At 38.2% G+C, this 16,092-nt stretch overlaps 1 protein-coding gene across 2 annotated transcripts; it reads right to left on the bottom strand.

The window, feature by feature from the left end:
* Window positions 1–8,209: 8,209 nt before the first annotated feature.
* On the bottom strand, window positions 8,210–14,994 carry LOC143459239 (sulfotransferase 1B1-like). 2 transcript variants are annotated; one of them, XM_076956290.1, is made up of 7 exons: window positions 12,190–14,994; window positions 11,846–11,959; window positions 9,369–9,478; window positions 9,085–9,226; window positions 8,777–8,892; window positions 8,551–8,701; window positions 8,210–8,451 (listed from the first exon to the last, which is right to left on the bottom strand). In XM_076956290.1, the coding sequence occupies exons 1-7, from the start codon at window positions 12,443–12,445 to the stop codon at window positions 8,342–8,344; spliced, it is 999 nt and encodes a 332-aa protein (XP_076812405.1). In that variant the 5' UTR covers window positions 12,446–14,994; the 3' UTR covers window positions 8,210–8,341. The 2 variants fall into 2 exon arrangements, 1 of the variants encoding a protein (XP_076812405.1); XR_013117749.1 differs by lacking the exons at window positions 8,210–8,451; window positions 8,551–8,701; window positions 8,777–8,892; window positions 11,846–11,959; window positions 12,190–14,994 and having other exon boundaries at window positions 9,210–9,245; window positions 9,369–11,301.
* Window positions 14,995–16,092: the final 1,098 nt, after the last annotated feature.

Raw genomic sequence — 16,092 nt, 5'->3', positions numbered from 1 at the left:
TCGAAATCGCCGTGGAGAGCTCAATTACTAGTGGTGCGAAACCGAGAAAAATGTCGTTTAGTGGTCGACTACTCGCAAACTGTCAATCGCTTCACTCTGCTCGATGCTTACCCGCTTCCACGCATCGAGGACATTGTCAACAAGGTTGGAAAGGACAAATACTATAGCTCACTCGATCTACGGTCGGCCTACCACCAAGTACCGATTCGAGCGGAGGAACGCCCATTCACTGCGTTTGAAGCTTTGGGTCGCCTGTATCAATACAAAAGACTTCCCTTTGGTGTTACAAACGGTGTGGCCGCTTTCCAAAGAGTGATGGATGACTTCATCCGAAGCCATAATCTAAAAAAGGTATTTTCATACTTGGACGACGTAACAGTTACTGGCGCGATGATTGAAGAACATGACCAAAATTTAGAAGCTTTGCTTACCGGTTTAACTTTTAACGAAGATAAGTTGAAACTGCGTCAGCAAACCATAGACCTGCTTGGGTACCAGATATCCCACAACCAAGTGAAGCCGGACCCCGAAAGACTCCACCCGCTACTTGACATGCCTCCGCCGAAATCTCTTCGGGAACTTAAAAGAATTTGTGGCATGTTTGCATACTATTCCAAATGTATCGAGAACTTTTCCGGAAAAGCTGGCCCCCTTTTTAAGGCTACCGATTTCCGGTTGAACGCTAAGGCGTCAAATGCTTTTGCCGAGTTAAAAGAAGAAATTGTTAAAGCTAGTCTCAGTAGTATCTGTGAAGATCTGCCATTCGAGGTTGAGTGCGATGCGTCCGATTACGCCGTTGCGGCCACTTTGTCACAAGGAGGGCGCCCAGTGGCGTTCATGTCTCGGACACTCAGTAAATGTGAACGACGCTATCCTTCTATTGAGAAAGAAGCTACTGCTATCATAGAAGCGGACCGTAAATGGGCCCATTACCTAAAAGGGAGAACTTTCACATTAGTAACGGACCAACGATCGGTTTCCTTTATGTTCAGCAAAACCAACAAAGGAAAAATCAAAAACAACAAAATACTGATGTGGCGTCTAGAACTAAGTCCTTTCCACTACGAAATTCGCCACAAACCAGGGAAGGAAAATGTTGTTCCCGACGCCCTTTCAAGAGTTTGTGCCACGGTGGATTGCCTGAAAGACTTGTCATCGCTTCATGATTCCCTCGGACATCCAGGCTACGCTCGACTCTATCATTTCATTCGTGTTCGAAACCTTCCATACAATAGCGAGGAAGCAAGAACCGTAAGTCCTGTCGTGTTCGCGCCGAGATTAAACCCCGCTTTTTTAAAAGACCGCCTGAGACACTGATCAAAGCTACTCACCCGTGGGAACGTTTGACTATGGACTTCAAAGGACCCGTCAAAGGGACAAAACCATATCTATTAGTCATTCTTGATGAATTTAGTCGTTATCCTTTTGTTTATCCCTGCAAGAAGATGTCTTCAGACACGGTTATCGATTATCTCAGCGACCTTTTCTGCTTGTTTGGTTTTCCGGCATACATACATAGTGATCGAGGATCCAGCTTCATGAGTGGGGAACTTAAAGATTTCTTAATGGCTCGAGGAATTGCGACGAGTTATTCCACTCCGTATCATCCTCAAGGGAACTCGCAATGCGAAAGAGCCAATAAAACGATTTGGAGAACCGTAAAACTGCTTTTATCCTACTACAAAACCTCAGAAGAACATTGGGAACGTGTTCTCCCTCAAGCTCTACAAGGAATTAGGTCGTTGTTGTGTACGGCCACTAATGAAACTCCACATGAAAGAATGTTTTCTTTTCCAAGACGGGCAACTTTGGGAAGCTCGATGCCTACGTGGTTGCTAAATCAAGGAACCGTACTGCTGCGTCGATTCGTGCGAAACAAAGGCGATCCAGTCTGCGATCCTGTCGAATTAATGATGGTGAACTCCACCTTCGCACGAGTTAAATATCCAAATGGAAGGGAGAGTACGGTATCAAATTCCGACCTTGCGCCTTACCCACAAGTAAACCCGGCTGACGATGACGTTGAGGAAGCCGCGACTTCGGATGTGACTTCACCATTACGTCAACCGGAATTACGTTTGCTTACAGGCACTGGTGACAATGTGCGAACAGTAACTGACGTTCGAAACGATGGACACCAGGAAACGTCTTCCGTGGAGGCTGATTCACAAACCCCGAGTATCAGGCGCTCCACGAGAGAGAGAAGACCTCCACAAAGATATGGCGAATGGACTTTGTAGTTTTTTAAACATTGTAATTACTTCATAATTATTTAACCGGGGGAGAATGTGGTGACATTCCGCCGGTGAAATTCCTTCGTTTATACTAGTTTGCTTTGCGCTTAATCACGCCTCCTTAATTGCCTTAATTGCTTCTCCGCCTTATATGTGCTGGTACCATCGATAGAACGTCATTCCAGTAGTAATTTTTGCCTAACTGATTCTATTTGTTTTTAGGACTGTTCGGTTTTGTTTTAATAAAACCTAAGTTACTTGAATTAGTGTTTGAGTTTCGAGGTCATAACACGTTATTTTTATTCAGTGCTATAGAAGTTTATTGTCATATTTTTACAGCTCGCTATTTTGTTAGTTTTTTGAATTGTCAATTAGTATTTTCAATATTTTACTGCATGTCATGCAAAAAATTTGTTATTCAAATTAAAAAAGTAATTAAATTTATTTAGTTTCAGTTGTTAAATTGAGTAGATGATTTTATTTAATACTTGATCCAAAAACTGTGAGTGACCTTTTATTACTTCAGATGTTGTCCCGTCGGTCACATACAAAATGTCCCGTCTGTCACGTACACAATACACTATAATTTTAAACTTAGCAATTGCAGCCAAAGTTCGAAATTAGTTTAAAGCACAGTTCGGGTCAACAATGAAATCTACAAGGAAACACCTTGATTTATCAAATAATGAGATAGAAATTTGTCATCAGTTACACTGTCCCAAAAATGCATGTTAATTTCTGTCCCGTCAGTCACGCTAACAAAGGTTGGTTTTCAAACATTTTACTATATTATTTTACAAAAATTTTTAATGCCATTTCATAACATGCAACTTCCATTAACTGAAAACAAAATTCTTTTTTTCCTACCTTATATAAAACTAGTAATAATGCATTTATAATTTTAAAAATTCTATCTTTTGTCCCGTCAGTCACGCTGGAATTGACCTGCTGCAACCATCTCAGATAAAATTCATCCTTGACCATTTTGTACTAATATAGCTATGTACTAGTAATCAGTAAATAACAACTTTTATCGCCAAATACGGTACATTTTTTTGTATGAATACGAGGAGATTGTCTGCAAGAGGTGGCAGGAAACTGACCTCGTTGGACGCCAGGAGAAACGTAAAGATCCTCATAATCATCATCATTCCTTCTTCATCCTGCCTCGTTATTGTTTTTTACACGCTGTTAAAAAACTTTGTAATATTTACCATGAAAATACCAGAAAATTTTTACATGCCTAATTGTAAATGCATTTTACCCTAATTTGCTGTTATAATATTAAGCAAAGGACGGCGTCGCTAGCTAAAATTTGAGAATTAACCAATGAATTGCAGTTTGCTTGTCACGTGTTTGTAAAGTATACGAAATGTTGAAAGAACAGCGTGGTCATCTGCACTCTACAGAAAATCTGACCTGTGATCAGGTTCCACGACATATGGCCGCGGGAAAGTGGCCGCGAACAAACTCACCGGGGTCAACTGAACGTGACTTAAATTGACCGCAGACAAACTGACTGTGACATAAACTGGCCGGCGATCAAATTAACCGACGACAAATTGGCCGTCAAAAGGTCAAAATTCTAATTCACTATCTAGTCACTATCCAGTATGTGTATTGCAGTCAAGGTTGCCACTCGTAGAGTTTTTTGGCCCCTTGTACGGTGACCCATATTCATAGATTTCTTATTGTTACATACATTTTCCCAGTCTAGACGAGTTGTTTGATGAGATTATGAAACAATGCGTTGTAGCCTATCTCATGTTGTAACAATGGACTTATTGCAATAACAATGGACACTTTAGTTAAGTAAATTGTCAGATTGAAGCTGTACGTCAGGACTCCCCTAGTTTTAAGTCTTGGTTATGGTTATGCTAATATTTGTAAATTGCAAAAAGAGTTGGAGAAGCCCAGCAGGTGGAGACTGGAGAGTGAGACAGCAGATGAGCAGAATCAGCAGATTGAACAGACAGGAATCAAGTGATCTTGTTTTGTACATTTACGACTTTGTGTTGTTTAAGTGAGTTGCCAGTAAACCCGGTGTAATGCCTATAGCCACGTGATTGAGATACTAAATTGAGATACTTTTGCAGACTAGATGCCGACACTTTTAGAATAAAACTGATTTTTAAGGTCTGAAAATGGCAGAAGTAATCTCACAAAGAGGTAAAAAAAAATTAGTTTACAACCATTACATTTTCTGGAGAGATGGACAAAGTTCAGACGGGAAAACTGCATTCTGGAGATGCAGTAATTACCACAAGAGTTTTTGTAAGGCACGTCTCCATACTGTAGATGGCTTAGTCACGAAAGAGTTGCACGAACACAGTCACCTACAAGAAGAGAGACATGTTCAAGTGGCCAAACTACTTACGGTCGTCAAGGAACGCGCTGGCAACGCTAACGATACGTCCACACCAGCAAATATCATATCTGACGCGACAGTGGGATTGCCAGGTGCCGTCAGAGCGCATATTGTGGAAAAAAATCTGAAAAGATCAATACAACGAACACGACTTAGGACTGTTGCAGCACCTGCAAATCCACTGAACTGCACAGATTTAGAAATACCTGACTCGTACAAAAATATTCTTTTAGATGATGCTATGGGGTCTGAACTTTTTTTGCAGTATGACTCAGGAGCTGAAGAAAATAGGATATTAATTTTTGGCACCGAAGAGAGCAAAAGAGTACTAGAATTATCAGAAAACTGGCAAGCTGATGGGACGTTCAAGGTTACCCCGCCAATATTTTCACAGGTTTACTCTATCCATGCTTCATGACATGGCGACCTTGTCCCAGCGTTGTACTGTTTACTACCGAACAAAGCACAAGAAACATATGAGCGGTTATTTCGCGCAGCGTGGCAACTGATACCAAATGCACATCCAACAAGTTTTTTGGTTGATTTTGAAATGTCTGCAATAAATGCAATTCGGATGGTGTTTGACTATGATGACCTCACAGTAAGTGGTTGCTTTTTTCATTTAAATCAAAATGTCAGGAAGCACATGCAGCAAATCGGACTTCAAAGAAGGTATCAAAATGATCAAGAATTTGCACTACTGCTGCGTCACATACCTGCTTTGGCATTTGTTCCAATACAGCATCTGATTGAGGCTTTTGAAACATTAGAGGAATTTTTGCCTGATGAAATGCTTCCGCTTCTCGACTACTTTGAGCGTACTTACATCGGGCGTCGCTTTCGAACTCAGCTCCGAAGAGACCCGCCATATTCACATGACTTCTGGAACGTCCATGTTCGGGTGTTAAATGGCGAAGCCAGAACCAACAACAAAGTTGAAGGTCACCACAGTCTAATAAACAGGATGTTATCAATGCAACACCCAACCATTTGGAAATTTATAGAAGCTTTAAGGAAATTGCAGAACATAAACAAAAACAAGATTGAGGCGCTCTGTGCCTAAGGGCCTCCTGCCAAAAGGAGAAAATACAAGGATCTGGATGCGCGACTTCAAACCATCGTTGAAGATTTTGCAAACCGTGACATATTAGATTTTCTCAGAGGCATCGCCCACAACCTACAATTTGCGCAATAAACTTCCTTGTTTGTCAAATAACAGCTTGTGTAAATTTTAGTGCCCATATTATGTAGTGTCATATGTGTTTTGCAGTGAACGTCTTTTAATGTTGTTACTCGTATTTCTCGTATTTCCGGAAATATTTCTGTTTATTTCAATAAACGTTTCAATGTGTATTGAAATAAAAAACAATTTTGTTAAAAACAAAGGAAATAGTTACAAACAAATATTTACTTTACATATCATATACTACCGAGTTTAAAATTTTGACCTTTTGACGGCCAATTTGTCGCCGGTTAATTTGATCGCCGGCCAATTTATCGACGGTTAATTTGATCGCCGGCCAGTTTATGTCACAGTCAGTTTGTCTGCGGTCAATTTACGTCACGTTCAGTTGACCCCGGTGAGTTTGTTCGCGGCCACTTTCCCGCGGCCATATGTCGTGCTCCCCCTGTGATCATAGGAAGCATAGGCTAGGTTGAAAAGTTAATAGTTTTTTTCCATTGAAGTAGGCTACGTAGCTAATAGAAGAATCAGTGTGTAGTGGCTTGGGAGCCACATCCAATACCATTATATGAATTGTGGAAACATGCGCCATTTAGTTACTGAAACATTGTTCATGATAAAACTGCAACTAGCATTTCTGCAAGCTGCAATCTGGCTGCAGTTGCAACTTGACGAAACCACAATTATTGTCGTTTAATATTTGGAAACTGCCCTAAATAACTTTATGTGAAAACGCCGTTTAGTGCGTTACCAGGTGATTTCATAACATCCTAGTTTTAACTGAATGTAATTCCCATCTGCCAACGCTTTGCTTTTATCGTTCACACATTCTGAAATATGCGTGTGTTTTGTGTTGAATATTTCCGTTCACACCGCTCCACGCTGTTATAAGCTTAAACTTCTGTGCGTGTAGCGCGCAGACAGAGAGATATCGAATCGTACGAACGTATTACGTCAGTCGTGTTAAAATGTAATTCGTTAGACTTGTTTTAATTGGTGAATGCTAAGTTTGTGCTTGTGTCATATTAATCGGAACCTGTACAGTTCCTACAATAAAGGATTGTTTTCTGATAAACTGTATCTGTTAATCGTAATAGCTTTCGGCTAGTAACAGTAGTAACACGTTAAGGTTAGAGATTTCTAACCGCACGCAACCACGGAGTCAGATCATTAATTCGGCAGGTAAATTAAGTCCGAATAGTATAACCAACAAGTGCCTCCGCAAGTGTTTACCTGGATATTACAATGCAAAGTTTTAAGTCTAGCTAGACCCAATTCACAAGATCATCGTACAGGCTACGAATAATACCGGTACGGTGTAGCAATAGGCCTAGGCCTAGTGGAACCGGCTTGAAATTAACGCAGTTAACTCCTCGGATTCTATGTCTCCTGTTACGTCATAAACGAAATGCTGGCTTAAATAATCAAAAGAAAAAGAGAGAAACGTTCATAAACGGTACTCTTTGTAGCCTTTACAATTTTTTTGGAATTTTATGATTCGACTAGAAGAGCCACAAAACACATGCTGGAGAGCCGCAGTTTGCCAACCACTGGTATAGACAGAATTAAGAAACTAACAGCATAATCACGCCGTTTGAGAAATGAGAACTCAAACCATCGAAGCAGAAGTAAAACAAGTCATCAACCATCAATCATCCTCGCTCATTTTGCTACTGCCGCCAGTTCACGCGGTCATTATGACAGATGAGTTTGTTGTGTAATACTTCACACAGGTACTACACAAACGAAATGTTTAATTTGTCATAACCTAATACAAACCCCAATTATTATCAGGAATATTACTTTTACATTGTGACGCCATAAGGACCGCCTATTCGTCATAACAGGAGGCAAATTTGTCATACAATTTTGGCAATTACTGCTTGACCACTGAATATCATTAAAAATTCTTTCACCAGTATGTTTACTGACAACTACTCTTTGATTTAAGACCAACTTATATTTGGACTTGCCCTCACTTTAAAGTTCCCGATTTCGATTTACGACTTATGTAAACGCTTCAAAAATGCACTCTTTTATTTTGGAAAATATTTTTCATTGACTCCATTCGGTAAAATATGACTTTTGCTCATTTTAAACTAACAAGTAAGCTGACCTTTCAGGTTTCTTGTGGCGTAGAATATGATCTTTTGTAATCAGTGACAGTTTCATTATACTTAATATAGTGGCAAACCAAGTAAATAGATAAGAATTACATCAGCAGAAAACACAACTGTATTAGCATATTTCGTTCGCAACAATTTAGTTGTTATGAAGTTATTGTCGTCTGAAATTATCGCGTAAAACTGTTTTGAGCACTTGTAAACCTTTCATGGAGTTTCAGCTTTATTGTATATAGGCAATTATGGATAAGTTATGATGTATCACTTTCAACTAACTAAATGCTAAGAAGAGTCCAAGAAGTAGCTTTAATGATAATTTTTTGTATTACAATAAGTGTGATAGTTTGGCAATAATCATGGCATCCATTTAAAATAATCTCAAAGTTTCTGTATAGTACTGTGCGTCGGAATAAACCGATTAAATATTAAACAGTTATTCGTATATAAATTTGATGTCGATGCCGGAGAGCTTCTCGTTAAACTTTTCATCCATGAGCTCAGACTGAGCAACAGTGAATTGATTCTTCCAATCTGCAACTTCACCTACAGAGTGAAGCGACACATTGCAATTATGCAAAATAAATGGTTCGATTTTATCCTATAATAAACCCACGTAGATTGCAATTGTATATACAAATTTACCTTTCCGGAAAAATGACATTTGTGACATGGTTTTCGAAGCTTCTTTTTTCATGCTTTGAAACGAAGTTGCTTCCACAAGTTCATCAATCTCATCATCACTTCTTTTAACTCCAAGAAAATCCGCAATTTTTTTAATCTCTTTTGCCGGATCCTAATAAATGCCACAAATGAGGGAAATTTTATGTGTACTGGCGCCACAAATATTGTACATTATTTCCAAACTCACCTTCTTCATCTCTTCGTACATGAGAAACAAGACGTTGTCGTTATTGCGGTAAAGGTAATAGGATAAGATGTGATCTGGATACCATTCGCCTTCTTTTGAAAACACCGGTTGCTTTCCTGGTTTATAACAATTTATTGCTAGTTTAAGGCAGTTAAATGACAAGTCCTTGCTTTATAGCAATACAACTTCACGAGTTCCTTTGAATTTGTTGGTTGCTTTCCTGTGTATTATGCTGTCGTTTTAGTGTACGGTGAATATCAACCGATAGACATTTGCATCATTACCCACGGTATGAGCGTTCTCTTTACCGTTAACAAGTGTTTCAAGAAATGCATTCCATTCTGCTGGAAAGTTTTTAGCCATCTCCTCCGTCTTGTTGAAAGGCATGTTTTTGTTCATGTTAAACCAAGAAACAACTTGATCCTTGGGGTTTCTCATGACGTAGATGATCTATTGTTACAATGGTAACCTAATATTTCACATAAATGGATCATTCGAAGAACTATATTGTTTACAGTCACCTCAACAATAAAAACACAGATTCGATAATAATATTTTGTACGTTCAAACACGATGTAACGTGGTAGTTCACCTTGCACCCATTCTTTTTAAGTCGCTCCATGTTGATGAGAGGAGCCGGAAGATGAGTTCCCCAAATCTTCCTCTTCCATGGAAGCTTTAGCATGATCTCGTAGTTCTTTGCTAAAATTCCAGTTTGATTTTCATCAGTTAACTATTCGTACCGTTGCACACTTTTTACACCATAATCTTGCCAAGTGGGGTCCGTTCGGACCCCAGTGGAAACATAGTAATCACATACACATTAATCATTACAAATATGAGCTTCTTTTGTTGCAAAAGTTTGTAATTTTAATGAAACAGAATCAGAACTGCACAGAACGTAAGAATTAGTCAGCGTTGGTCGGAATAGGAGCCATACTCAACAAAATGTCCGAGAAAATATGGTTTCCAAACTAATGCAAGCATGATAACACCATTTTTTCTACAAACATGCACTTTGTTCCGCGACCCCAAACAAGTTAAAATGTTTTTGCATAATTAGACACTGCTTTAAGAAAATTATTCTTTTGATTCTGTCAGTTTTGTTGATATTCAACAATGACTATTTGTTGCAAGATTTGCAAACACGTCGGTTTGCCAACTGCCTCTTGAATCTGAACTTCCTGGGCTGCAGCTGGACTAACCCCAACCATATGCATAGCCATTTGTATAGAGTTTCGTAGTCCTGGGTTTTCATCTCTGTGCTTGATATGTGGTATTACCAGTTCTTTGCCAAGTTCAAGTAGAAAGACTCTTCTCCGTTTTATCTCAGATGACTTCCACTCAGGATATTTTGACATCCAGATTATAAAGGCAGCTACAGCACCGACGTCATTGCAATTTCCAAATACTACAACAGGCCAACGATTCACCTTTCTTCTACATGTATACAGTGTGCACAAGTGGTCAAGGTTGTCAATCCCACTTTTCGTAGCATTGTAGTGCATCATGATTTCGGGCTTTTGGTCTTCCCCTTCAACAACAGTATCATGTTGCATCATGTTGACAGTGCCTTGACAGATTTGTTTTTTTGGCACATAAGAAACCAAGGTTACTTGGTCCTTAAATCCAAACATAGAACTGTAAACTTCTCCATTGCTGTTTGGCTTCATTTCTGTGGGTATTTCTGCTTTGTTGGATGGAATTGTAATTATCAGCTGTAACATTCCTTCCACTCCTATACCATGGTGCCACCAGTTCTTTGACAACTCGAATGCATAGACCAACTTTCCGAGGTTGATCAGGTTGCTTTCCCAAGTACACTTCGCCTTGGAGAGGATAACTTGTTTCTGCGTCAGAGCACCACTATATCTTAATTCCATACTTTGCAGGTTTGGAAGGAACATACTGGCATAAAGGACATCTTTCATGAAAAGTCACTAGTTGCAAAGATTAGTCCCTGGAATATAGAACTTACGAAGCCTGAAATAATGTCCAGAAATCACGAAAAGCCGCCAGCTTGTCAGTCTGTGAATCTATTTCTTGACATAGTCGCAGTGTCTGCCTTCTTTTTCAGACCATAGTGATGAAATTGCCCATGGTTAGATTTATGCAGGCCTGCCAATAAATTAAGTCCAATGAAAGCTATCATTTCAGTATCATCAACAGGTATCCAAGTTCTGTGAGCATCAGGGTGGCACCTGTTCCCTACATCTATTTTGCGACGAGCTTCTTGATTTGTGTTTAGAACAATAAGATCAACCATTACTTCTGCAATGAAAGAACTAAATGCCTGCTTAGTTGAAATGAAATTGACGGCAGATGTTATAACTGGGGCCTGCCTAATAAATGTCTGGGGTTGAACGTCTCCCTCTAACTGTTGGTTGCTTTTGCCAAATTGTTCTATTTTTATCAACAAATATGTTTTGCGTTCGGTCAGTTCCACTTGCATCTACTTATACCATTTCACCTTGGCCTCGGTCTTGTACATGACATTCATCATCACGGGTAGAAAGATCACTGTTTACATCTTCATTTGAAGAGGTTTGTTCCAGTGAATCAGTGTCACTGTAATCAGAAAATTCAGATATGTAATCTTCCTCGTCATTTGAAATGTCAGAATCTTCGAATTCTGAGTCATCTTCCGCTTGAAAGATAGTATTTAGTACATGTAAAGCAACACATTTAGCATGTCTATCTCTACTAGCCATTTTGTGGTTAAGAGTAATCTAATACAATAAATAAAACATAAAGGAGATAAAAAATGCACAATATTAGCTGGGGTCCAAGCGGACTCCAAAGCAAAAATAAATCCTAATGCTTTATAACAACTTTCAATGCAAAACTACGACATGGGTTAGAAATGGCTTAGATACTCAAACAAACTCCTGGTATCCCTAAACTTTTAACACACACGTATTTGTTTTCGCATGCATTAATACACTGCTGGGGTCCGACTGGACCCCCTTTGGTAGGATTAGGGTTAAAAACACTTCACAAAACTTATTCAGCATAACAGAACTCGATGATCGAGGTTAAGAGACCTAATTCAACAGAAGTTTAACTTACGGGTCCCTGATTCAAGATGAGAATTATTTGCGTTAATAACTTTCATTAGATCCATCATCTTTTCATCGTCTTTGTAGATGACACTCTTCACAATCTGAATCGTCCAAGTTGTTCCTGTAATCATTATTTCAACTCGTTTTTGCAATGCTTTTTATGATGCTGTTACTATGATATTGTGCATTTGTTTATATCAGCAATATGACTTTCTTGGTTGAAAAGAAATTTAGATATTGCTGGCAGTTGTTAGTTTAATGTTTGCTCGTGCTCTAAAGCAAACATAAAAGCACAATTACTGGCATAAAGCTGTTGTCTTTGTCAGCACTTGGCTTCCCCAAAATTTTTACCTGTTTTTGGAAAAGAAGCGACCAAAACGTCGTTGTCAGTAGGATTCCAATTGTCGTATTGCCATTTAGCTGTTTCAGCAGAGAATGGAGATGGAATTCTGTAGCCTTTGCATTCAGTTACTTTGGGATTTAGAAACTGTTGGCCTCCAAACTCAACCAGATCAGTAACATCAGGTCGTTCATTTTCCGGGATAAACTTCAGCAAATTTTGCATTTTCATGGACATTGCCAAAAGCACTTTTTTGTCTGCGGCCATATTGCTTTCTTCTTTTAACGGGCAGCAAAATCCTACGACAATGTCGGGTTCAAGAATTGGCACTTAACCACACAATGTAACCTTCTTAATACTAAATACTCTGTGTCTTCATCTATTCATTAAGGTTTATAGATTTAATCCAAGCCTTGCTTTTTGTTATCACATTGGTGTTTATTGTGTTATTAACTCTCTTTAACTTGGGCAACGGTGACTGATAATGCACCAGGCTTGCTTCGACTTTCCTCACAACAGCTTTTATCCTTATGCGTTATGTACAGTAAAGATCACTTTTTAATATTTGCATCATCATGATGGTACACGGGTGTACGATGCAGATTTGTTTGTACTAGTACCGTAAGCAAATTCCTAAAAAAGGAATGCCTAATTGAAGTCAATGAGAAGCTTGAGTCCAATAAAACATCTATTGCCAACCATTTTAATAATTATTTCTCTGTTGCACATGACTTGGTAAATAAGATAGTCACTCAACTGACAGCTTTAAAATCTTCCTTAAGACACCTGCACAAAACAGCATGTTTTTAAATCCAACCATCCCACAAGAAATCAAACAAATCATTAATAAAATGGCCCTAAAACCAAGCTGTGGAATTGATGGAATTAGAGATGCTTTCAAAAACGGCAACTCAGTGGTGGGAGTGTTCTCGGACCTTTCCAAAGCATTTAACACAATTAACCACCTTGCTTGCTAAATTATCACTGCGGCATTAGAGGAATCGCAAATAATTGGTTCAAAAGCTATCTTTCTGATCGTAACCAAGTAGTAAATTTTACTGGAACCTTATCTAGCTCAACCTGCAAAATGCAACATGGAGTTCCACAAGGATCAATTCTTGGACATACACTTTTCCTTATTTATGTATATGACTTTAAAAATTGTCTAACATTATGTTTGCTGATGACACTAAATTAGTTAAAGAAGGCAAAATATTAATAAGTTAGCAAAAGATGTCGAAGAGGAATTGGTTACTGCCCAAAAATGGTTTACTAGCAATAGGCTAACTCTGAATTTGACCAAAACCAATTTCTTGATTTTTGATACAAAACCCAGCCATAAATCTAACACTGTCAATTTCCACTTAGAAGGAAAACTGATTGAGCGTATGAAAAGTACTAAATTTTTAGGTCTGAATCTCCAAGAAAATCTTTCTGGGAAAATTCACATGACCACCCTGCTGCAAAAACTACAAATAATACTCAGCATAGTCAGAAAAATAAAACTCTTTTTAAATAAAGACAACCTAACTACCCTTTACCACTCATTAATGGAAAATTGCACTCGATATTGCTTACCTGTGTGGAAGCATGATCAGATATCTTTAATAAACAAATTACAAAAAAATCTGTAATAAATTTGAAGAAATAATAATTAAAAGGAAGCAAGAAGAAAAGTTCGCTGCTGTCAATTGAGAATTTGTTTAGCCTAAACATGTATACTTTGATCCATAAATTTAGGCAACAAAATTTACCCTCCTGTTATAACGACTTTTTTACTAGAAAACCATTTATAAATATTAGAAATAGTTCTAAATCTTACACTTTACCTTTTTTCAGCAAGCAGGTTACTCAACAGTCTTTAAAATATTGATAATAATTAATAGATGATATTGGAGATACTAAAGTATACAGACCGAATACAGTGTAGAATTCTTGTTTTTGGACGTCTGCTTTGCGAAGCATGGCATTGCTTGCCGATGACTTCCTGTTTGCCGTTGTAAGTCGTGACATAAATGTCGTGCCTGCCTATCTTGCGTGAGTTATGCACCGCTCTTCTATGCAATTTTCTACTTCGAACATCGCTGCAACATGGACCTCTTTATGCTGTTTCTGTGCCAATTTTTTGTCTTAATGTAGCCTAATTGTTCAAAGAAACTTCAATATAATCAGTATGCACAGTTGTCATTCCTGTGTAACCATCGTTGAATTCAATTTGAAGAAGTTCAGTGTTAAGATAGACAACCAGGCCTATATTGTCATCTTCACAAGGTGTCAAGGACTTTGGTCATATATTATAGCAGTGGAAAACAAGTCATTATAATATTGATCACTGCTAATTGAAGCTAGTCTTCAGACAAAAAGCCATCAAGGTTAAAAATTAAATCTAAGGGTGAGAAAAGCAGACACAACCTCACGAGACTCATAGATTATTACTCGCAATAAACATTTTGACAAGCACTTATTGTAGTGAAGTGGGTTCAGGTTCTCAAGTTCATCAGGTGGTGACCCATTTTCCTTAACAGACCAAAACAATGGAGTAATTTACCAGGCTCTATAAGGAAACTTACATCAACTACTTTTTTTAGTAACAAATTAAGAGCATATTTACTAGAGAGACAATCTAAGAACATGTACTCCGACTGGCAGCTACTCGTCTTTATTTTCATGTTTATGCACTTTTAAATTTACCTTTATTTTTAAATCACTGAAGTCAAATTGTACTTATGAGCAATTGTATAACATTTTATTTTACGGCTTTCTGTAATCACTGTGGTCACATCTTACCTATAAACACTTAGCCTATTTACCTTCATACTCCCAGAATGTTTAAGCCTACTAACTTGCGCTTTTTCTCCCTTCTGTCCAAATTGCTGTGAGTGACTGAGTGTGCTTTTATCATAGATATCTTATATATAATAACTAGGGCAACCAAAAAGTCAATATGGTCAATTTTTTTTAACCTGCCCAGAATGTTATCAAACAAGCACAAAACAAATTTCAGCTTTGTACGACGTGTGGTATAGAAGTTATTAGGTCAAATAAAGTCAAAATGTTACGTTAGGTCAAAATACGGTCAAATTGTTTCTTTAGGTCTTTTTTTTAGGTCAAAATCTATTAAACTTGTAATTTTGTAACCATTTTGTAATATTATTCTTCCGTTTTTCTCTTTTCTTGTACCGCAAACAATTCCAGTGCCGCAAATTTTACTTAGAACCTAAGCCACAAAGAGAGGGAAGGCTTTTCAACGCGTTTGGTGACGTCACGATGTGACGGCATTGCATTTGAAACTGCAAGTTGTCAATCTTAATACGCAGAAACGAAAAAAAGTCAACACTAGAAAAGCATTTTGTCAATTTTAAATGCAACTTTAGATTAGAAAATTGCTGTAGACAGTGTAGAGACTATCAGTATAGCGTTTTTCAAAATGAGGTCAAAATTTAAACTTTTTAGGTCAAAATGAGGTCAAAATTTAAACTTTTTAGGTCAAAAAACTGGTTGCCCTAATAATAACTAGATATCTAATTAGTAATTAGTTTAATTACCTTGCGGCTTGTGCTTTAAGAAGTAAAGCCAGTGTGGGCAGGGTTTGCTTGAAATTGAATGAAAGCCCCCAAAAAATGTCAATCCTATCATCACAATCAAGAAATCTGGGGAGATCTTGCAACAAGATGTCACGACGCGCTTTATTGGCAGAGCAGAGTTGTTTGATTTCAATCCTAGTCTTCTCTGTGATGTTGAGTTGTGATATGTTGTGCCTTGGAATCATACGGTTTGCTTTCTGACCCGGTGTCAAGGCAGCAATCATTTCCATCCAGTGTAAAGTCCCCTTCCCATCCAGGGTGATAACATTATGATCAACATTGTCAGCTGCAAATAACAGTGTACTTTCGAGTAGGTTGTAATGAAATGGT

Source organism: Clavelina lepadiformis, chromosome 5 (assembly GCF_947623445.1).
Source record: "Clavelina lepadiformis chromosome 5, kaClaLepa1.1, whole genome shotgun sequence".
Classification (NCBI taxonomy): Eukaryota; Metazoa; Chordata; class Ascidiacea; order Aplousobranchia; family Clavelinidae; genus Clavelina; species Clavelina lepadiformis.
This window is presented reverse-complemented; position numbering and strand designations above follow the sequence as displayed.